The sequence below is a fragment of the Gallus gallus genome, chromosome 2, assembly GCF_016699485.2.
Source record: "Gallus gallus isolate bGalGal1 chromosome 2, bGalGal1.mat.broiler.GRCg7b, whole genome shotgun sequence".
Classification (NCBI taxonomy): Eukaryota; Metazoa; Chordata; class Aves; order Galliformes; family Phasianidae; genus Gallus; species Gallus gallus.
Genome location: NC_052533.1, coordinates 79,715,736 through 79,740,655, shown reverse-complemented (window position 1 = coordinate 79,740,655; position 24,920 = coordinate 79,715,736). Strand labels below are relative to the sequence as shown.

At 35.4% G+C, this 24,920-nt stretch overlaps 1 protein-coding gene across 1 annotated transcript in view; it reads right to left on the bottom strand.

Moving 5' to 3' along the window:
• The window catches only part of ABCA13 (ATP-binding cassette, sub-family A (ABC1), member 13), a 184,527-nt gene that overhangs the window by 19,973 nt on the left and 139,634 nt on the right, over positions 1 to 24,920 (bottom strand). Inside the window, 6 exon segments of the mRNA XM_040696008.1 lie at positions 657 to 791; positions 10,377 to 10,527; positions 20,810 to 20,919; positions 21,909 to 22,101; positions 22,469 to 22,722; positions 24,144 to 24,300. Coding sequence (XP_040551942.1) covers positions 657 to 791; positions 10,377 to 10,527; positions 20,810 to 20,919; positions 21,909 to 22,101; positions 22,469 to 22,722; positions 24,144 to 24,300 — 1,000 coding nt within the window.

The window sequence follows — 24,920 nt, the reverse complement described above, 5'->3', positions numbered from 1 at the left end:
AAAGGCCAGTTTCAGACCTAATTAAATGGTAGGATGCAGGCACCAAGACAAAACATAATTCAATTTAATATTATTCAGGAGTATTACTTTGATTAGTGAATCCAATAAAGATATTAAAGCTGGCCAGATCTAGGAAGCATGACGTAGTAACGAATATGAATTACCTAAAAAAAATAGATAAATAACTAATTACATCAGCATTAAATAATGAATTAAGAACAGAATCTTCCTTCTTGAGGAAGCCAGTATAATTGTTCATATAGACTTTTCTCATGTTGTATAAAAAGTAGAGAATACATAAATCATTAATATATTCTCTTCTTCATAAACAAATCTTAAATCACATATCTGTTTGAGTCATTGGATGCTACAATTGTACTTGTGCTTGTCTAGGGTCCCTTTTCCCTACCCATTCCACTACTCCAAGGAAAAGAAAAAGAAGGAGAAATTGAAAAACAATTTCAGTTTATGATCTGTGAGTACAGGCAAGTAAAACTAACACTCATACAGCAAAGCAAGCAGAACAGTTGTACATTTGTGTATCATTATGTTCCTTGAATGACCAGGAAACAACCTGAATTTTATGAGGGCAACATGAAAGACAAGGAAATTCAGTGCAGTCACAAAATACCCACAGTATTATTGCCTTTACTCACCAGTAAAAGTATTTGTGGTTTACCAACTAGAGCCAGAGCAGCAGAGAGCTTTCTTTTTGTGCCAGCACTGTATGTTCTCACCAGTTTGTCAGCATGGGCATTGAGTTGCAACCGGTTAACAAGGTCCTCTGCTACCTGCCGTTTAGAAATTTGAAGGTCAGCAAGGACAAGCCAAATTAGGTAGTGATACAGGTTGGCTTCACAATAGGGATCAACATATTAGTTTAAGGACCAACAGGAATCAGTGTGTGCTATTTCTAAAACTTTCAAGTTTAGCTTTCTCTGGTATGCCTTGTTTCCTTCAATGATCCTGCCTCACAGAAGCACTGAAGTCACAGTAGAATACTTTTACCCTTGCATCCATCAGGTGCAAGGACTTTTTCTTGAGATGCACACGAATTGTTTTGAGTTATAGTGCACCAACATAGAAAATTGCTCATCATGGCATAACGAGCAATGGGAACTTTCCAAACTGGTGAAAAACAGCTAAAGATCAGCCAAAAGTCACTGTGATGAAGCTGAAGGAGGAAAAAAGGGGAGGGAGCAGGTGGTCGTACGTCCACCATAGATGCAACTGCACACGCCCAGAGGGACATTAGCATATATTAATGAGTTCTTGGAAAAGAATGAATATGTCAAAAGGATGAATATACCAATATATTGCATATGTATGCCTTAAGTGTTTAACTGTAGAAAACGAACTTTGAGAGCACACGCTTGATTGATCAAGTCACCCAGTACATTCTGTGAGGAATAAAGGAATACAGGCTTTCTAACACCACATTCAAGTGAGAGAGTTTTTCTTGCCAGATTTCAGATGGCAGTAGCATGTTTAGATTGAATAAGCACCCAGTTCACTCTTATTACAAATAAATGTACAAGTTATTTCCTTATTTTTCCCACTTGCTGAGTATTTCTAATTTTGAATCCTAGAGGCACACAAAAATCTGTTCTGAATCTCTCTTCATTTCCACAAAGGATAAGTACATATTTCCCTATATAGAAAATTTGACTATGTCATTCCTTGAAACAGTCTGTTGCATTTATTTTCTTTTGACAGCTCAATGACTTAACTGTTCTTCATTTCACATAGTTCTCCAATATTCACTTGATCAAACATCTTTGTGACTGAAAATTCAGGAAACAAAATCCTACATCCACAAAAAGATGTAAGTGGCAGAAAAGCAAATCTTGGGTCAAAGACTCAGAATTGCTTAAACACAAAAGCTAATTTAGAATTAAATTGATAGTCTTCTTCTATATCAGAAAGCTTTAAGTTAGACCTAGTATTTGGTTTTAACCGCTTAAATAAGTATTTGTGATCTAATATGAGCAGGAATGTGAACACTGTAGGAGACAATATTCATGCTATGCAGCCTTTCTTTTTTACTTACCAGTTCTAATCTACAAGGCTCCCTCAAACGTTGGTGTAGGAGAATTTTAAGTGTAGGAAGAGCCTTGCTCCACTTATATCAGCTATAACTGCTAGACTATGCAAAGGGAGGAACACAGCAGTGACTTTTCTACTCACCACTCCCCAAAACGGCATGTGTTTATTGCCATGCTGCTCGGTAGCTCTGTCTTCAAGGGGCAATTAAATTTGCAAAACAACCTGTCTGCTTTATGCTGCATGTAGCACAACTAGGGCATTCTTGTTAAACAAGTAGTTGTTTTGGTGGTCAATTTGAAACAGCAGAGCACTATGCATGCATCTGCTGCAATATGGTGCATTATTTTTTGCTCCCTCTATACTACCTTAAAAAAAAAAAAAATATTTAAAGATTAGATAGATCAGATGGACAGTGTTAATTTAGAATTCAGAAAATTCAAAAGAAAAATATTTCAGTAAACAGTGCTGTGAATTAATATTCATTACCATCTCAAATAAACTACCAGAAACATGGTTTCGTGCAAATTTCTCAGGAAAAATAATGAAGCTATTCACGACCTTTAAAGCAAGATCTTCAGTATTATGCATAAAAAATGAAATACATCTCCATGAGGGAGTTCTTTGTAGGCAGAAATGATGCTGCAGTGGTGAGAATCTGGCATACTCTAGCATGGATCCTGGCACTGGTATTGCAAAGTATCTTGTCAACTGTATCTTATTTTACAGTCTGACAGCAGTTCATGTTCTCAGACAAAAGCTACATTTCAAAAACATTTTTCTAAGTACAGTAAGTCACAAAAGTTTAAGCAAAAAACCTTCTTAATCAACAACCATTAAATCATCCACCAGCTATTTTATACTGTTCACATCTTCTGATATTTCAGAGGTAATTCACAGGTTTCTTTTCTTTCCTTTAGACACCATTGCTGCGTACCAGTGTGAGTGCTGCAAACTCAAATATTCCTTGGATTTAGAAATGATTGAGAGCCTAAGCTTAATTCTAAGAGCAGTTTGGATAGTTTTTTTTTTATTACTGTTATTATTTTATTGGTTGATTTGATGTTGTTTTTTTTAATTGTTACATTATTTAATGTTCTGTTTTGTTTTCTTTAGAACACAGCATACCCATATCTAAACAGAATTATCCTACCACAAATCCACCAAAAATATGCAGAGAATTGAACAGAAAATTTCGTAAAATTTTAAGGTAATGTCAGAAAGTGAAAAAACGTGTGATCTCTTGTTTACACCAAAATGAACTTATATCACATTCTGCAACGAAACAATAAGGAAAAGAGGGTTACCTACTGGAGATGCAATATAGCAAAGACAAACATAAGCTCTGACCAGAGCACTGTTTCTAAGACGGCTTTGATGTGTCACTACAACTGTAAGTTGCTAAGCATCATTCTCTAGAAGAAACAATGCACAGGGAAGAATTTAGAAAGCCAAGCAATACTGCCAGAGAGAAAAGAGAAAACATTAAATTTAAGTCATATTGTAGTCTGGTAGCCTCCAAGGAGACTGAATCATGTATCAGAAGCTTTTAGCAAGCTGGTGTAGCGATAATTTAAAGTCCATCTCTCCTATTTGTTATTTTTATTTTTACTGAAGGCACAAACATAATGTTCATTGCAGGAAGAAACATTAAAAAGAACTAGCTTTTCAAGATTTACATTGTAATTTTACATCCTCAGTTCTCCCAGCTACTTGGTGTATACATGAGAATTCAGTGCACAGATACTCATCACTAAGCCATGTCCTTTTTTTTCCAAGAAGGAGAAAAAGTCTGGCAAATCCTCTGCCATGCTAATTTTGCAGGACTAGTTTTACTAAAGGCAAAACAGAGGAGTGGTAATCATTTCATTTTGCTATTGCCTTGAACGTGTAGAGCTTTTAAGGTAAGAAGTTCATTGTAGTTCATCACAGTGCGCACCACAATCTGACTTGATATCTAGATACATATCTTTTTGCACAAAACACATCAAATCCAAGCAGATTTGGAGCTGAATCACATCAGTGACATCAGGACAGAAGAATTATTCAGCTTTCTTACTCACAGTGGCTTCTCAGCAGCACCTAAAAAGTCTTCTAATCCTGTAGTCCTTCTCAGCTCTTACGTTTCAAAGCAGCATTGCAGAGTACACATCAGCAAATATGTGAATATAGTGTTCATTCTTCTTTCAAGAGATGACCCCACACTTTTTCTCTTTTCTTGAAAGTATGTCATAAGTAGTCCAGTAGTAATGGCTTTGGCTTCATCAATATGAACTAACTAATAATGAAGATACTGTATGGATGAAATTAGATATATACTGTGGAATAGTCTGCACATCTCTGTTGTATCTTCATTTATCTGTGTAGTCAGTGGTGTCTTGTGGTTTGCAACACAGTATACCATAAAGTAAAAATGAAAATGCCTCTAAAGGTATTTTAAATGAAATTCAGAATTGGACATGTGACAAATCTTCAGATACACACAATTATGCAATGCATTTACAATTCTAATGGTTTCCTTCCTTTAGTGAATGTGAGATATATCCACAGTCACCTTCTCTCCTTGTCATATTCATCATGATGTTCTATTTTTGGTTTCAATTACTTTCAGCAGTGAAGACTGAGGAGATACATCACTTTATTTAACAAGCTGGTAACACTGAGGTCAAATTAAAAATGAAGTTATATGCAAATAAATGCTTTATGACTGCCTTTGAACCATAAAGAACCATAAACCATAAATACGTTTTTCATCTACTCCTTTCTTTCCCTTCACCACACGGAGCTAATAATAATAACAATTAGTCCTAATTTCCAACATACTTTAAAATTATTATTTTTCTAGCCAAATCTAATATCTTAAGAAAAAGGTCCCTTTTTCCCACATCGATTTAATACTTCCCCCAAACTCTGAAATATGCACTGGAAAAAAATCCTTGAATCAGCAAAATCTAAGCTAAATCATTGAATACTGTGTGCATATCCTAAAGACTACATTTATTCTAAAAAAGACAAGGTAACCTTAATATTTGCACACATTAATTTTTGTGAGAGGAAAGATTATAGTAGGGATGTTGCCCTCTATCCACCAGAAAACCAAGAGGCACACCTGTGTCATTGAAAAGAAGTAATTGATGCCAACTACATAACCCAAAATGCTATCTTTTTTCCACTCTTCCAAAGTTACCATTAACATTCAAGTAAATAAGAGGTACTGAGAGTGATCAGCTAGTATGTTTTCCAAAAAAACTATACTGAGTTGGAGAGGCTTCAATCTATTAGAAGTCCAAAAATGTAGTGTATCTATCCTGAGTTGAAAGGATATGAGGAACAGTGCATTAATTTTGCATATTTTCTGACAAAATAAATACAATGTGTAAAGCAAACTTGACCTAACTGAAAATTCATACTGTACCTAGTACAAATGATAATCAGCATGAGGAAAATTCTAGAGTCAGCTGAAAAACAATCATTCTATCAAGTTGTGAGAAAAATTTCCTGTCATATAGATTAAATATCCTATGTAACAAATCCACACAAAACAGAGTAAACTCAGAATTGTTAGATTTCTTCTTTTAGGAAAGTGCATGCTTATGGTCAGAATTCTAAGCAGTTCTTTATCCCAGATTATAAAACTCAACAGTGTAACTCTGCTTGGGGTCTAAGGAAAATGCAAGAATGAAAGCTCTGCACATGCAGTAGGTAATTGCTTTTACAAGTTCCTGTCTCCAGCAGCTCTAGAGTACAGTACATAAACAACTCATTGAAAGTCCAGAGACAGCACAAAAATATTGCTGGAGAAAGGATTTAAAGAGAAATCAGATTGGCAAAGCAAGACATTGTCTCTGAAGGCCTTGCGGAGCCTATTTTGAGATTTGGAACACAAATGTTTTCATACAGATGATGGATCCTATATAATGCTGTATTAGTATTTTATGTTTTTTAACAGATTTTATGCTGTCTTCTGGAATAAACTGAGATATGAAGCTTGATATATTAAGGAAATAAAAACGATTATTAAGATACTATGCTAAACTAGATTATGTCTAAACACCTCAAAAGCTCTATTCCAAACTTTCTAGTCTTGAAAAAAAACAACCAACTTTCAGAGCAGCTTTGAGAAGTAAAACTTCACATTACATGAAGCTTCACATTGAAAGTAAATGACCCATTTTTCTCTTCCTTTCCCATTCAGTTAATTATTGTTTTGGAACATTAAATGCACTCAGCTTTATGTCAGGCACTTAACTCCTGCTGCTGATAAATCTGTTTAGCAAAGGATTTGATCCTTGAATTTGGTGCTTCAGTGGATTTCTTCAGAAGAAAGTCATCCTGTAGCTCACCTGCCTGCTTGTCAAATTATTAAAAAAAAAAACAACCAAACAAATGTAGGTTGCTTACCACATCCTAATCAAATCTACGTGCTTTCTAGAATATTTGTGTGTGTGTTTGTGCATCAACACTCAGAAAAAGTAAGAAGCAGACAGGGAAGACCTTATCGTGGCTGGAGGGAATGAGAAAATAATGGCTTATATTTCCATACAGCTGTTATTCCAAAGCATTCTCAAGCATTTATTTTTTTTTTTTTTTAATTTTAATGATTATCTTTTTTTACAGGCAACTAAAACGTACGCTTTCTCCAGGCACCACTCGTTTCTGGGTTGAAGTGCAGCAGCTATTCAACACTTCACAGCAGCTCCACACCACAGGAAGAGCCCGCTGACAAAAACATTTGTTTTCCTCTGAGGTAGCTGCACTTCAGTTGTTGAAGGTAAACCAGAGTAGCTAAATGTTATTTGTGGGAGGCCTTTGATGCCTTAATCACAAGCATATGGCAACAAAGTCTGCTCTCCCATTTACACAGACCAAAAACTAGGGCAGCTAAAAGGAGGAATGGTCTCTATCTCACAAATGTGAAACTAAGGCACAAAAGGCTACACCTAGATCATCTAAGGCTCAGAATAGTCTGCAGATTAACAGTCATCTCTCCTCAGTGTACCACAGTAATGTAACTCATCTTTAAATAACACAGAATTGATTTTTACCCACTTGAAGGGGGGAACAGTACAGAAATTACCACTATTCCACACATGGTTTTCAGAGCAGCCGTTGCAGTAGCTGTTTACTAATTGCCAGAGAACACCTGGATCTGAATACAAAGTGGAAACTCATAGGTACACCAATTATACGTCTACATTTGCAATGTAATGAATAACAGACTTTCCAGAGAGCAAAATTGTCATATGATCTGCAGAAAAAGTATAGAAAACTGGGTTACTCTGTGGCTCCTCGCCAAATACAGGCAGGAAACAGCAATCACAGCAGTGTTTATTTGCATATACACATACATAGAGATGCTCTGCAAACACAGCATAGAAATCTGGTGGTATCTTCTTGCTTGTTGCAATCTGGAAGATTTCCCAGACACCTGAACTAAGTTCAGTGCTGCATAGGACAGGTTGATTATGAAATGAATGTCCTTAAGCACACCACAGATATGTATCCACTCTCAAGGCTCCGCATTACATCCTGATCCTGCTTCTCATCCAGACAGCATAGCTGTCTCCCAAAAAGCTGTTGTGGGAGCCTACATTATAGACTCATTCCTACTCCATTCTTCCCTCAGACAGTCACTATCTGCCTAGCTTCAGGGGCTTTGGTCTATTCACAAAGGGAGAGAATGTTTACTTTGTACTCTGGGGGTGTGTTTGCTGACAGCAACACGTTTCATATGAACCCAAGTCTGTGAGTTTAGTGAGTGCCCTGAAATTTACTTAAAACTAGGAACTTCTATCAGTCAAGTGCTTCTGAAGGTTAGACTCTTCTTGTCTTAAATACTGCTTCATTTATAGCACATGGTATATCATTTGGACATTTAAGACCATTTGGGACATTATAAGAATATATTGTTCTGTCTTCTGAAGATGATAAGAATAAAAGTCGTGTTTACAGCATTTTTAAAGAGCACTGCAGTGTAGTTAAACTATCTAAATTTTATTCCTGTTTTAAGTTGCACTGAGGACCAAAAAAATTTAATAATTGTTGTAAGATGTATGAATATTTACCAGCATCCTTTTGAATGACTTCACAGATCCAGGAGAAATACCAGAATCTGTTGCCACATATGTGTCTATTAAAGTGCCATAATAATAAATTCTAGTTATGACAGTATTTTAGCCCAATTGTTATACCTGCCTGTTAATAGAGAAAACAAGTACTTATGGTTGAGGGGTTTAGTGCATTAAGAATCATTTTTTCACATATTTTCTTTAGATCAAGGGAAACATATTCCAGTTATTTGTACTTCATCAGTACTTTGAAGCAAAAATTAGTGATGCTGAGTTAAAAACAGCAAACAACTAAATTAAAGACCATAAAATGATCTTTAAGCGTCCTGCAAGAAGCGTATTGTTAAAACACTAAGCTAATGTCCAGCCAGGTTCTGTTAAGGTGATAACTCAGTAGAAGGTATAAAGACATGTAAGAATCTTTTATCTCCTTCAACTTCTGATCCAGAAACACCCAATTAATTAGCTTAAGGAAACATTCTAAATATTATCTTCCCTGATACTATTATTATGTCAAGATAGTAGTTATTTCTGAGTGCTCAGTGACCCATTGCAGGAGAGAGATTTTTTTCTCAAATTGTACCTAGCTGTTGGGGAAAAAAGTTGTGAAGGTGTCAGATTCAACAGACAAGGAATGGTCTGCAAACCACTTGGTGGACCCTAAGGCAATAACCAGGAAGACAACAGGCACATAGGAAAAAGTGATGCAGTTTTGCTTCAGAGAAAAGGAAGAAGATAGGCAGCCTTATGGAAGTTGCAAGAACAATCACAGAATGGCTTGGGTTGGAAGTGATCTCAAAGCCAATCTAGTTCCAACCTCCTGCCATGGGGAGGGCTACGGCTTTAACAGATCAGGCTGAACAGGTCCCCATCCAACCTGGCATTAAAAACCTCCAGAGATGAGGCATCTACAACTTGTCTGGGCAGACAATAAAGACTACCACACAGACCTAGCATTTACACAGGACCGGTCTATACAACAGGAGTGGTACTGATCTATCACACTCCAGTTTTCACTTGTAAAGAGAGATGCACAAGAGACTGAACTGCTTAAGTGCAGGTCGAATCAGAAACTTCCATTGCAGAGATGGCTTCTTCTCTTGGGACAACTCCATGCCTGGTATTGCAGCTGGAAAGTTTCAGAGACTGCTCCCAGAAGTCAGTTTGCATGCAGCCACTGTCTTGTGAAGGTGAAAACTTCTACTAGCTTAATGCTGACAGCTGTCATGTGGCCTCAGCACACAGGTTTTTAGGTTTTTGTTGTGGTTTAACCCAGCAAGAAGCTATACACTACATAGCATTTCACTCACTTTCCCCACTCCCAGTGGGATGGGGGGGGAGGGCGGGGGGGAGAATCAGAAGGGTAGAATTTGTAGGCTAAGAGAAAAATTATGTACTAAGACAGGAAAAGAAGAGAGAAATAACAGTAATTATAGTTATACACACACACACGTATAGACACACATACACAAAACAACTGATGCACAAAGCAATTGCTCAGCACCTGCCAAATGATGGCTAGCCAGTCTCCAAAAGCAGCAGCTGTCCCCATGGTCAACTCCCCTCAGTTGTACTGTTTTTTCATATGATGTCATACGGTATGGAATATTTCTTTGGCCATTTTAGGTCAGCTGTCCTGGTTCTGTGTCCTCTTAGCTCCTTATGCACCCCCAACCCATCATTGGCAGGGCAGTGTGCAAAGCTGAGAAACTGAAATGGCTTTGGCTCTGTATGGCACTGCTCAGCAACAACTATGCCACTGGTGTGCTATCAACACAGTTTTTCTCCTAAATCCAAAACATCGCATCATACCAGACACTATGAAGAAAATCAACTCCATGTCAGCTGAAACCAGGACAACCCTTTTCATAGAGACTCAACAAATTCCTTCAGAGTTTAATCCTATCTCTGAAGAAAAGGTGCACAACTTCAGACATGTGGTATTCCCTCCCAGGTCTCTACATGTGACAACAAAGTTATTGAATCATTTATAAACTTCATTTCCTTTAGAGTTTGTATACCAGAGATTGCTTTTACATTAGTATTATTTCACTATCTTTAGTGATGTTACTATATTTTGAATTGGCGCAAGAGAAAGAAAAAAATCCATTTTGTTTAGACAAATTAGCAATAATAAAAACCTTATGACTAAAACTCTTAAGATGAAATACCGGATATTCTCTCATGTAAAAGAGTACCATCATTTCAAAAACTCCCTTGCCCAACCTAGCTGCAGCTCCACATACAAATCTGCTCTGGAATTACCTTACAAATATTTTGTTTTGGAATTCCACGCAGTGTACAGTAATAATAAAGATGCTCCCAACCCGTTAGAAGTTCATCCAGTGCATCTTGCTGTGGACAGTAGCCAATAAGAATGCCTTCAGAGCTAGCAGACAGTATATCCATTTCAGAGCTGTTAAAGGAAAAAAAAGCATTATGTAAAAAATACAGTCCTGATTTTCACCCTTGGGATACAGAGTCTTTAAGGCAAGCACAGTTACCTTTTACTGTGTAGGTAAGTGAAACAATTCAGACTCATTACCATCACTTAACACAGCACCACTCACAATCACAGCAAGGTTTTTGTCCCTTTCTCAGACTTTTGGGCTGCTATTTATGCTTCACTGCACTAAAGGAATGCAGGTCAAAATAAACAGACCAACACAGAAGGAGGACAGATCTATGAGAACTAATTCTTACTAGGCTTACCTCTCCTATATATACAGTAGGCCTTGCTCTAAGGAGATACATATGCATCACGTTCACATTCAATATTAGAGAGACATTAGTCTTGAGAGAGAGAGCACACGCTCAATGTCTGTGTACGTACATACACATGCATGCATGTGTTCTCTAAGCAGTGAGAAAAAAAAACCTACCCAAAAACTATTACAGCCTAGTAGGCTTAAGGAAAATACTTGAAAAAAAATATAAAGTGATTCCGATTTCAGGGACTGTGTCCATTTCTTTATAGCTGTACAGCATTACTTGAAATTGCATTCATTGCTAAGAAGCAAGCTTGATTGCAAGGGTGCCTCATTAGCTGTAATGACACTAAATCTATCCTATTTATTCCATCATCTAATCCAACATTCAGAGATGCTGATTTACATTTACAGAAAAGACCTGTCAAAATTAAGCTATTCTATTTTAAAAGAAAAAAAAAGTTTTGAAAGAAAAAAGTTTTTAAAAGGTTCTGAATTACAGAGTGGTTTCCCCCTTAGTGGTTTTTTTGTTGGGTTTTATTTTTTCTCTTTTAATATTTCTGATTAAGAGAACTAACTATACGATTAGACACAAAGTAAATGTTTTAAATGGAGGATCTACAAATACCAGCATTAGTGCAAATATAAATATGTATCTCCTGATTCTTAACAAGATTCAGGAGTCTGGGAAAAAAAAAAAAAAAAAGAAAGAAAGAAAACACAGACACTGCATTTTACTTGATGAATCACAGCGTCAAAATATTTTAATCCTGTCAAAAGACAACTTATCATGATTGTGACAAACCTTGCTGGTTACTAATTAGAATGGGCTTTTGCTCTTAATAGCAAAGATGTAAAATTTTAGTACCTATGCAACTTTGGATGGTGCCAAGGAAGTTAACTGTCTGTCTGTAGACATCTCACTAGATAAAGAAATAGAAGGGGAAAAAAAAAAGATAAAGGGAGGTGGGAAGAGTACAGGACTGTACTTTATCCTCAATCTGTAACTACTTTTAAGTTATTTTAAGTAAGGTATACATATATTTTTTTCCCCAGCTCAGCTTCTAGCCATACCTAAGTCAAATAATCAAAACAAATGAGTTTTTAAGGTCATATTAACCATAAGATATGGATTCAATAATGTTGATCTTTCAGCATAACCTGACAGAAGCTGTGGATTCTTCATTTAATGAATTTTAACACTGTGAAACTACAGTAAAATGTTATCAAGATTCTACTAAATAGGGTGAACTGTATAAATTTTGCTATACTAGAAAGATTCAGGCACACCAACAATGTTTTTTTTTTTGGTTCAGGTACTTTCCTTGGAGAACTAAGAACTAATTCTGGTAATTTGCCAAGTTCAGTCACAAGAGAACAAATCACACTCAGGGGTAAATTCAGGGACATTTACTCAGCATGAAGTTTCTGTCTGGATAGATACATATAGTCCAGAATGGATCCATAGCACAAAGAACAAAAAATTAGTGTGCATGGTTGCAAAAAATAACAGATGCCTGATGTCCTTTAGCTAGAACTCGATTAGACAATAGTTACTCAGTTTGCATTAGGAAATAAAAACACTTCAGTGTCCCCAGTGCTAATTACACAGATACGAGTTTAGTGCTGTGCTTCCTATGAGGTGCATACAGCCTCTAATGGACAAGATCCCACTCAGCAACCTTTAGTTTTCATAAAGAAGAATACAGTGAGAATACATCATTTAATACTCTTACTTTGCTTGGTCCTTATCTTGCAACTGCATCCATTAGTGCTGACCTTGAACACTTAGAACATTCCCATTAGTAAAGAAATTCTAACGTATCCACTAATGAACTCATGGACCTAGCACTTTTCCACCTCTAGAATGCCTGCCTATATATTGCAGAAAGCAATATGAACAGAAGGGGAAAAAAGCTATATATAGATTCTAGCTTTTTATTGAAACTTTTTAGTATGTGCAGTACAACTCCTATTCTTTCCTCAGCAATATCACTAAGTAAATATCCAAAAAGATAAAAGGCTGGAAATCAACAAACAGGTCGAGGGAGGTGATTCTGTCCCTCTACTCTGCTCTCATGAGACCCCACCTGGCATACAACATTCACTTCTGGGGCCCCCAACACAAGAAGGACCTTGAGCTCCTCTGGACCCCCACAGAGATGATCAGAGGGGCTGGAGCACCGCCACTACATGGAATGACAGAGAGACTTGGGGCTTTTCAGCCTGGAGAACAGAAGGCTACAGAGGGACCTTATAGCAGCCTTCCAGTACCTGAAAGGAGCCTATAGGAAAGCTGGGGGGGGGGGGGTGCTTTTTATAAGAGCATGTATCAACAGGATGAGGGGAAATGACTATAAACTGGAAGAGAATAGATTTAGACACAGTTAAATTCTTTACTGTGAGGGTGATGAGACACTGGAACAGGCTGCCCGGCGAGGTTGTGGATGTCCCCTCCCTGGAAGCATTGAAGGCCAGGCTGGATGGGGCTGTGAGCAACCTGGTCTAGAGGGAGGTGTCCCTGCCTATAGCAGGGGGGTTGGAACTAGATGAGCTTAAAGGTCCCTTCCAACCCAAAATGAAATGAGCATTTCAAGTAGTTACGGCATAATACCAGAAAACATTTTCACTCAGTGATATGCTCCAAATGACATTAAAAAAAAAAAGATGCTGCTCAGTACATTAATTATATCCTTCTTTAGCAAGCATTCTAATGTGTGATATTATCAGAATCAAATTGGAAATATGTGTTCTTATATTTTCTGAACTATAGATTATCTTGCAGCAAAATGACGGATCTTTTTCTCATCTCAGAGAAAAACAAGCAATTGTCTTCTGCCCTTTTATTGTCAGCATGATAGCACTTCTCTTTAGGCCATTCACATAAACAACATGAGAGACAGGAAGAGAAAAGTTAATTTTAAAGATACAGAACATATAACTACAGATTCCAATTTCTCTCTGCCTTTCTGTCCATAGTACAGTAGAAACTATGAATCCTATGAACACCTAAACACTACAGGCTAGAAGTCAGACTAATACAAGACTTCCTGCGTCATTATAAAAACATTTAGTATAGCTCATCTTCAGATCTTTTCAGTTACTTTGATTACATATCTTAACCAGGTTCAGACATGGAACATAAGTTCTTTCCTTCTTCTTGAAGATTTGCTTTTAGAATATATTATTAAGCTTAGTCAGTACTTCCATTTACTATTTAATTACTCTTGTAAAGTGAAACAGTTGCAACAGATGAAACCAACAGAATGTGTCCAGAATACTTTATACATTAAATAAAGATTTACACTTGCTAAACTACATTTTTATTATACTTCCTGAAAAGGTCAACAGAACATACATCATTCTTAAGAAAAAAAGCTGAGAGTAGCTCTTGAAGCCTTTAAAATATTGTATTCCAATCTTTTCTAAATACTTTGGTTTCCATTTTTACAGTGAAAATTGTGATAAACTCTTGTGAATCCTTCTAGAAAAAAAAAAACAATCTAAGACTCAAGGAGGTTTCTATAAGTTTGGAGTGCTAACCTTACAAAGTTTTGTATTAATGATGAAAGACGTTTGTCAGCCTTGCAAGGTACTGTGGATAATAAACTAAACTCTGACTGGATAAAACTTTCGTTTAAATTTATTCTTTTGCAGATTGTTTTAAGACATTTACTTCCATCCATTTTTTTATGTATGTTTCAACACTGCTGAAATCTGATTCCAGCCCTGAGAGCTACCCTGGGGTGACTTGAGCCTTTGTTTGCACTGAATAGAGAAAAAAAACACTAGAATTTGTGAGACGTCTTAGACATTCCTTTCTGTGATATGAACTGGACACACGGCTTCCAGAAGGCTAGGCTCATTATTGCAGAGACTGGATTTGCTTATTTGTGACAGTGGTTACCAACAATACAGCTTAGGTAGCTGTGGGTCGACGTTCATATGCATGACCTCAATTTCAAGACAACTTAATACCACCAATATCATCTGTATGGTTGTTTATGAAAAATTGTTTCACTGTTGACTGTGCTGCACATTTTCATTCATTTTTGTATGCTCTTTCTGCAGTGTTTGAATGCATTTAAAATGAAGGCAGTTATATATATTCTACTTACAACGTCTTCTGCAGAGAGATAAATTCCATTATTTAGTCAAAGTGAGATATAAACTTACAAATTGCAAAAGGAGTTAGACATTCCATTGTACTCATAACCGCACATTCAATTCCATGCATACTAATGCTCAATTAACATTATAAAAAAATCAAGGTTAAAATATAATTACTGTAACTGAAGGTTAGGTATAATTTAACTAATTATACATATATACACCGTAACAACAGCTATCTCAGCCATTATATTGATGCAAATTTATTCTGCCTTTCAAGTAAAGCTATTTGAAATACATTTTTAATTATTTATCAAGTTGAATATCATAACTATCAAAAAGTCCAAATTGTATCTCTATAGATATATCTTACTTTTCCATCTTTGGAGAACAGTTCTTAGGTCCTACAACTTTGTAATCCAACAGCTGAGATGACTGACTTTTAATTCAAATAGGATGGGGATTTGCTGTCATGGAGGATATTCATGCAGAAGGAAATGGAAATTCATAGGAGATAAATTAATTACATATGGAAGACAGCCAAATGCTTCAGGCCTCTTATGAACAAGATTAGGCACACTGTAACTACTTTGACTATGCACCCACAACAACTGAGACTGTGCTGAGCATGAACTTAAAGCCTACCCTATTTAGCAAATTACATTGGAGAAGACTGCAAAACAGCTTGAGAAAAAAAAAAAAAAAAAGGCAAACAAAACACTATTTACATTATCTTACAGTGATCCTGACAAGACACTTCAAAGAATTTTGACACTTTCTCTTCCAAGCCATCTTTAGCTCTTCTTAGTTGAAGAAGGCTTTATGATACAGAGTCACTAAAGAAGACCAAGGCTGTAACATGCAAAGGGGAATAAAACAGAGTGTCCAATGCCAAGTGTACACTTAAAAGAAAAAAAAAAATTAGCTATGTAAACAGTCATGAACATCCACACTAGCTTTCATTTAGCCAGCTTGTACAGTGGTGGTCATATCTAGTCATAGAAGTAGAGATAACTATAAGCTAATTTGACTCCCTTTGTACTTTGAACACAAGCACTACAGAGAACATAACGGACCCCTGTAAGCATTACAGACCATGCAGCCAACTATCTTCTAATGTTTCATAGCATCATTCTTTATAAATACAGCTAAGCAAATTTTAGTTAAAAAAATTCTTTTCTAGTCACTTTCCTTTTTGCTTTTAATATTTCTGACCTTTGCCAAAGAGACTGCTTGTACTTTAGTGTCAGTATTTCACCTCATTTGCCACTTTTTAATACTGGGGTTGGAAATATACCTAATGCAGAGATACTTTCCTTATATGTTAATTATTTTTTATATTTCATCTGGACAGATATGTCACTGGTAATGGCAACGTTAATGAGTTACATAAAATAATAAAAAAGGCAAAATCCCCTATGAATAGCATTTTGCTTTTACCTTCACAAGAGTGACTGTACTTAGTGATAAATTCCTATTATTTCTCTTACTGGAGTACATTTATGAGGTCACAGTTACAAGCAGAATGAGACTGCAAAGGTTAGAAGTTGCCTAAAAAAAGACTTTTCAGACAAATACGAAGATCTAAAAAAGAGTTTCTTGGTAGACTGCTCAGCTTGCATTCTGTAAATGAGCATTTCTCATGTAAATGCTAATATATATCAAAATTTAGGCACATGCACTATTTAAAAATATCTAATTGATTTGTATTGTATCAAAAGGAGAGTTTAAAAACAGATCAGAAGCTTTCCCTTCCCCAAAAGACTGTCCTCATCAAAGAGAATGCCAAGAAAACTTAACATGCAGAAAAGATGAAGGTAGATCTAGCATTTAATACAAATTTCTGCACCAGTTTTATGAATCTGAATAATACTGAAATGTGTTGTGCAACCCCTAGCTTTTATGCATCTCAACTAAGCTTTTGTTACAAAAAAAAAAAGTGAAATTATTTGCAATTCGTAGTGATACACTCATTTTTTTTTCTTGTATATAAACATTCAACAAATAAATAACATGGATGCCAACAAATCTTTTTTGTGCACATGAAGGTATTGTGAATCTACTTTTCTGCCCTTTTAAAAAGGCAGCTGCAGATCATTAATACGTTCTCCTACTTTTAGAGTCTAGCAGGATTCCCCTCAACACCACATGATTATCGTTGTATGAGAAACACAGCTCTTTCTATGCAATTCTATATACCTCCAAAATGTTCTAGACTGAATTTCCAAAAACTCTACTTTGCAATTCTACATACACTTTTGAAAATGAGATCTTCCATTTCTTGTCTCGAGTTGTCCAAAGGTGCAAAAGTTTTCTTGTAAAATTCAAGTCTGGTTTCAGTGCAGTTGCCTGAAAGAGATGCTTCTGACTCTGTTCTATACTCTGTGAAACTACTACACTAATTATCAGGAAAATATACTTTCTTTTTTTCTTTTAACCATGAACTTTCAAGCACTGTTATTCAATGAAACAGGAACAGTTAGTCATAAATTAAGAATTTTGTGCATATAAGTCATGTTCTCAAATATTTAAACTAATAATTTTTCATACTAATTTCTTTATTTGATCATGAAGTATTCATCAGAAGGAATGCATTTGTAGTATCATGTCCTTTAATGTAGAAGACTTAGTAATTTTCTGAATTTAAAAAATCTTATCCAGTCTTTCAGGATAAGACAGGTTTTTAAGAGTTGTGTTCTTTCCACTCACATACAACAGAGATTGGATGTTTGTCTTTGTGCTGCCCAAAATACTAATCAGGAATCACTACCAGAGGTAATGCCTCTATGGAAGCTGCTTAATGACATAGATTTTAAGTAAAGAAGACTCTAGACCAGCAAGTGGTGGCCATCAACTGCTTTCTTTGGGAACCTCTCCTCTGCCTCTCTGAGAAACACCAAGCCCTTGAACACAATACTGGGGTGTAATAAAGAGTTCTTAGCATTATATCCCCCTCCAATTGTTTATTTGAGGAACAAGTAAAAATCAATCCAACTAAAGCCCCTTGGGCATCCAATACACAAATCAGACAGAGCTATGTTCTCCAATTACGTGCAGTTTTGCATTTGTTAAGACATACACAGTTATCAGACACAAACAAATCTTTTGAGAGCAAATATCTGAAAGCTGCAGTTGTCTTTCTCATATGGAGTGGATATACTCCTTAGAGAACGTATTGTATAACATGGCAAATTAAAAGAGATTCATATGTCTATCATATTGAAATTTCTTGGTTTTTGCTCCCAAGACTTAAGTGTTGGAGCTAAAGATCTGGGACTCAGAGGCACTAATTTTTAATAGCTGTTCTCAGAACTTGCAACTAAAGAAGATGTAAATAACAATTTAGAGACATCTAAAATTAGATGGGGATTTAGGACACAAAAGTATCAACTGTTACACAAAATATTTTAAATTACCTTTTTTGTTTTTCCTACTGTTTGGGAACTTGTTATTTGTACCTGTTTTTGTACTTTTATGTAGGATAAACCTGATTGCTCCTTAGAAAAGGAAATGGCTGTGCCTGGAATTCAACTAAGATAGTAACATCAAATCTTATCACAAGCATCTTTGTATCTTCCCAACAGGCTACAGAAAATTGAGTTGGTTCACAGATCACAATCTTACTCTCTTTTTTGGTTTTAAGACTATAAATCAATCCTATTCAGGAAAATACATATATATACTCTTCTTTGGATGAATAACTTTAGCAGTAGTCCAAGTGCTGAGAAAAGATTCTCCAGGCTGGCTGTGGCTATAATCTATTAAGTGACAAAAAAAAAAAAGCCTCGTTTGATTTACAGTAGTACAGCAACAGACTGCATTGTGGTTTGCCAAAACATAATACGACACACACAACAAAGTCTGGAATTACTCAGATCTCTACTCCTAGCCTCAAAGCAATTTCCTTTGCCAAGGTTAGCTACTGTGCAACTGCAGCTCCTGCTAGAGGTTTACAGCTTTACAATTTTTGAATAAACATAGAAATATGGGCTTTACATTCACTTGTGGGCTTCTGTCTTCAGCTGTCAAAAAAACAATGAAACCCCTAACCTGAACTTACATCATAATACAATATCATATTGTCAAAGATATTATAGACACTTAAATGTGACCATCTCCTACGATTCCCTTTCTAGTCTTCTAAGTGCGTCAAATTTCATTATCTAGATTCTAGTTCATAGTAAATAACATTACATTTTACTTTATTTTACTTACTCATGCTTTTATGTTAGATTTAAAAAATACAGTGGGAGAAATCAAAGTAATACCCAAGATAGGTAGCAACATAATCATGCATTATGTCATTATGTAGCACAAATTATCAGGTATTATTGTCTATTCAAATCTGTTATTAAATACCAGGAGCATGCAAAAGTTGAACTAAGAAGAATTTTAATCTATTTAGCTACAAGTACTTTAAAACACTCTTGTAAAAGGGATATAAGTATTGTTAAATTGTTTTATGATTTTTTTGAAGAGTTACCTTCTGGAATTCTGATAAAATAAATCATGTATTTAATAAACTTAGTGTAACTGTCATTAAAATATATTCTTGACAATGAAATATACTCTTCTAACTTTATATTTGCTTTGAAGTTAGTATTAAGATATTGGAATTATCGCTCCAGATCAATTCATTTTCCTATAGATAGATGTGATATCACATTGTGTAGGGAAACCCACGTGAAATCCCTAAAAGCACAGAAAGGACCAAAGATGAGTCCCATTAAAGCTTAGAGTAACTCTTAGCATCTAGTCAAAATCTGAAAGCTTAGATACTGCCTTGAGGACAATAGCATATTAGAAATCATTACAGATCATTGTATTCCAACAAATCTCAAATCCTCTTCTGACCTCCGTTATATCTTTGTAAATACATTCCAACTCCACATTTCAAAGAACAGCAAATGTTATTTGTTTCCTAATTTTTAATCACTTTTTGTTGTTGTTGTTGTTGTTATTGCTTAATGTCTGAGAAAAAAAAATCTGTTTTGTTTTGGGAAATAATAAATGAAAAAAACAATCTCTATAAACTCTCTCTCATGTCACTTCTTAAAAAGAATTTTTCTTCTTAAAGTTAAATCTACTGGATCATTACTTTCCTAAAGAAGTGAGAAAATACTGAGATACAAAAGCATTTAAATTCTAAAACACAGATATGCAAATTCTAATTTCGGAAATTTCAAACTACTTCATTTAAGATTCTTTTGAATTAAACCCTCATCTCTACTACTTCAAAAGATATATTTTGAAATAGACATGATTTAAAAAGGAAACTTTAAAATCATTAACAAGCCCAGAATATAAACACACAAGCACACATACAATATAAGGACTTTTTACTTTGGCTGGACATTAAAATAATTTTATCTCCCCAGCAATATGCTAGGAAAAAACTGCAAATGTTGGTTATATCTAAGCCAAAAAAGCCATTATTCACTTATTCCTCCATCAAAGTTAGCTTCAATACAACCAAGACTATCTCCTATCCTAATTATACTGCGTATTGATTAAATAATTAATGACACTAAACAACACAAATGTCAGGAAATATTTTAAAAGTATCCACTTGAAGCACTTATCACCTTTCTAAGGCTGGAAACCTTTCAGTGCAGAATGGATGGATATGTACATTTATTTGGACATAACAAATACGAAGATTTTTGTTAAAACTAAGGCTGACTGCTCTTTTGCTACTAGATAACTGCTGTCATAATCCCTGCCCTTCCTGATGAGGCTTGACAGTAATGATGCAATATACATTTAAAAGGGAACAAAATAGGTCTCTATACTACAAGTAATAATGATGGAAGACTGCTGAGTCTTTGATCACTGGCATTATCCAGTAGCACTATTCTGATCCAACCCTGCATTATTTACCCTGTTGGAGTTCGGATAACCGCACGCCCTGCAGATGGAACGATATCTCCAGTCAGCATCTTAAACGTTGTGCTTTTCCCAGCTCCATTTGTTCCCAGGAGTCCAAAACACTAACAGACATTAAAGAAAAAGTTAAAAAAAAAAAAAAAAAAAAAAAAAAGAATTGATCTACCACACTGTGTTAATTCTTCAAGAGGAATTTTTTCATATTTCCTATCTTGTTTGTAAAATAGTTAATGCAATTGTTTAGTATGTGCAATTCCTTTTCCAACAGAAAATAAATTTCAAATAAAATAAAATGCTTTGATTACCTCTTATATTCCTACATGTGACTTATTTAGTGTTCTAGCCCTCCATTTTAACTCCTGCTCTATAATTTAATGCATTAGTTATCCATTTTATTATAAAGTGCTAAAATTCAACTTGAGGTTTTCACATCCAATTTGAGAGCCAGTCTACAGAGTCGATATTTCTCAGCTGTTTCACTTTGTACAAGTTAATGAACAATGAACATCCTAGATACTGACTCCAAACAGCTATTTCAGAGCACAGCTGCAAAGAACACATTCTTAAGTTAGGGCAGTATTTGTATTAAGACTAAAAATAGTACTCCATAACTTTTAAAATACTTGTTTCATTAACTGTTTCACTGATAAATAGTGGGATGATTTCAATATGAGAAATACAATCTTGCCGTGGGACAAATTCAGGATCCTATTCACAGTTAGCAGTTGAGTTAGATATTCTTTGCTTTCTCTTCAGACACCGAACTGCCTTGCTACCGCCTGGTATTTTATGTTAGCCAATAAAACATTAACTTGCTAAAGATACACAAGACAAAAAATTAAGACTCTGATACAGTGTTGAATCAAAAACAAACAAACAAAACAAAACAACAACAACAACAAAAAACATACAAACTGTTGCTTCTAGAAGACCACTAAAAATTCTACTGCTATCAAGTTACTGATATTCAGAAATGGCTACAATTAAAATTTTTCTACTGCTATCTACCATATTTTGATTGCAGATATGCAGATCCAAACAACTGTTCACAGTCAAGAGTTTTATTCTGAAAGAAAAATAAAGTCCTCTTTACCTCTCCCTTTGTTATTCCCAAGCTTATGCTTTCCACAGCTGTGTTCTTTTTACTGAAACCTCCATAACACTTCCTGAGATTGTACAGAAGAAGGACATCATTATCAGTTCTACCCCCAAAAAGTCGCTGTCGCTCCATTTCTACATCAATATCTTCTGATGGGCTGACCATGGTGTTAGCTGAATGCTGACCCCTAAAATAAAAGGTGACGAAAAATTGGACATTGCTATACTCTGAATATTTCCCTGATTGTAATCCTTCAAAGATTGTTGATTCAGTCTCAGCAGAATCCAAGGGAGACAGCAAGTACTTGTGTTTTTTATATGTTTAAATTTCTCTCCTCTTCTTTAAACTCCACATTGAAACAGTACTTAAATCAGAAAAGGAAATCCTTGGTTCAGAATGGGAGCATGAGAGCAAAAAAACACCAAATATTTTAGTTCAAGTAACTTAGAAATAAATAAAACAAACCCCCTAAATGAATGGGATGCTACCATTTTCTTTCTTTAAAAATTAGTTAACTGTCCACTATAGCAGAACACAAATGACAACGCACACACCTTGGTTTCTGGAGGAGATCCCAATGGAAAAACAGCCGTAAAAGAAGAAGAACTGTTCCCTGTAGGGCCATTTCCACAAAAATCCAGCCCAGAAAATTCATTTCAAAAGGGCTTACATACGAATCTATTCCAAAGTTGCTGGTTAGGTCAAATTTGATCTGGTTGTATGAAAGTTCTATTAAACCTTGGCCTAAGCAGAATTGTGGGAATATGATAAATGCCCATTCGAGGATCCTGTAGATGTTCTGAAAACTCTTAAAATTCAGCAAGAAAAAAAAAAGAAAAAATGTGAGTTTTTTCTGACCAAATATTAAGGACACTCACTAAGCTAGATACAGCATTTAAATCTCACTCAAGGCAAACTGATTTCAGCAGAACATACTGTGAACTCTTTTGAAACAACAATAATCTCTTACTGTGTTTTAGAGTGTCTAAATTTTAGTGTCCACAGCCGTGGAATTTTAGTGTACGTTGACACAGACAGTGACAGAACAGACATACGGCTGTGATCATTTCATTTTCTTAAAATAGTAATATTTTAATGTTATTAATTCTAAATCATCTACTTAACACAAGTCAGTGTCCTTCCAAACTTGAGTGATGTATCATCCATATTTGGCTTCAAACAGCAAGTTTTTGATCTAATGCCTAGGTAGTCAAATAAACATTCTGTTTTTTTTCTTCATCATATTATGATTAATGAACATTAATTGTATATGTAGAGTGAGAATGCATATTACTACCCAAAAAGTGCATTACAGATCCTAGAAATAAGCAGATTATCTCTTATGTCAATACTATTCATAGACATTTTACAATGATTATAATCTATTCAAATGAATCTGAATAGCCCCTATTATGACAAATTGCAACTTAATTCATTATTACAGTGCAAACTACATCTTTTTTTTTTTTCCTAGTTATAAGCAAGTTAAAACTCAAAACACACAGAATAGCTTATATGGAGACAAAAAAAAAATCATGAAGGCTTAAAATGGCTAAATTTTATGCTGGAAATGATCTCGTCTGTGCACATGTAGATATATATGCATACATATCTATATATGAGGGCTTCTCCAAAAGTAATGCCATCCTACATTGTTTTATTATTTTTTTTCTTAACGTTGACCCACAATGTCAGAGGCAAATGTTGGTGGTATGGCAGTAGAGTCTGAACCTTCCCATCAATATCCCATCACATTTTCTTGCCATGACAGACAACAGCAGAGGGGCAGTCTGACAAAATGGCATCTGACATGGAAGTGCAGATGAAGCAAAGGCATGGAACTGAACTCCTCCATGCAGAAAAAAAAATTGCACCTACTGACATTCCTAGTCACTTCCTGAATGTTTATGGAGACCAAGCAGTGTGTGTGAGCACAGTGAGGTAAAGAGTGGTGTGTTTCAGCAGAAGCGTGGCATGCAGGCTCTCGTTCGTTGCTGTCAGAAGTCCATAGCTAATGGTGGTGGCTACGATAAAAGACAGTATTTTGTAGCTGAGAATTTGCTGTATCAAATAGCGTTGCTGTGCTCTGTCAATCTGTTGTAATTTCCATGGAAATAAAGAGGAGGCATTACTTTCAGAAGGACCTGTGTATGTACATAGACATATACATATACAGATGTGTGTATACTTCTCACTTACAGTAACATAAAGCTGAGGTTTTGTTCTCACCTGGACTTTGGAAATTATAGCTAGCAAACGAGGTAGAAGAGTCACCAGCATGGTACAAAGGCCAAAGACAAAGTTTAAGGAGATGTAAGAAATAAAAGCTACATCTGAACTTGAGAAGAATCTGGATATAAGATACATCCACGGTAAAGTTGCATATCTGAAAGTTTTTTAAAAAAACAGATTTATCACAAAAAAGTTAAGTAACTGATTTGATAAACTGAGAAAAGAAGAAAACTTGATATACATTTTCTTATCTAATTACTTTATGATTCTATAGAAGTACACGTATCTACTACCCTGTGATGGGCAGACATGAACAATTTTTGCACATTTCAGCTATATATTTTTTACTTTCACTATTCCAGAGTTCTCTGTCTTGATTTCCAAATGATTGCAAAACCACACATCTTTTAACAAATATTTTACATAGGATACAAAATACTGGAAACAGATATCATGAATTGAGCAAGCAGCTTTTCTTAGAGACTTTCATGGAAGGAGAGAAAACACAGAGAGTTGGTGGGAAAAAAAAAAAAAAAAAGAAAAGAGGGGAGAAAACAGTGATATGCTATCATAGCACAGTGGTGCTATGAGTTGGCACATTTGCTCTAGCAAAGTGTTTAATGTGGGACATTTATAAAATATGACCTAATTGGTTTTCCTGATCTTACAGAAAGTCCTTTCTACTTTCTTTCCCTGTATTCTCCTGTAAGGAGTTACATTTCACTACCTAAACATCTATTTTGTAAGTACACAAACAGCAACACTTATTTGAGA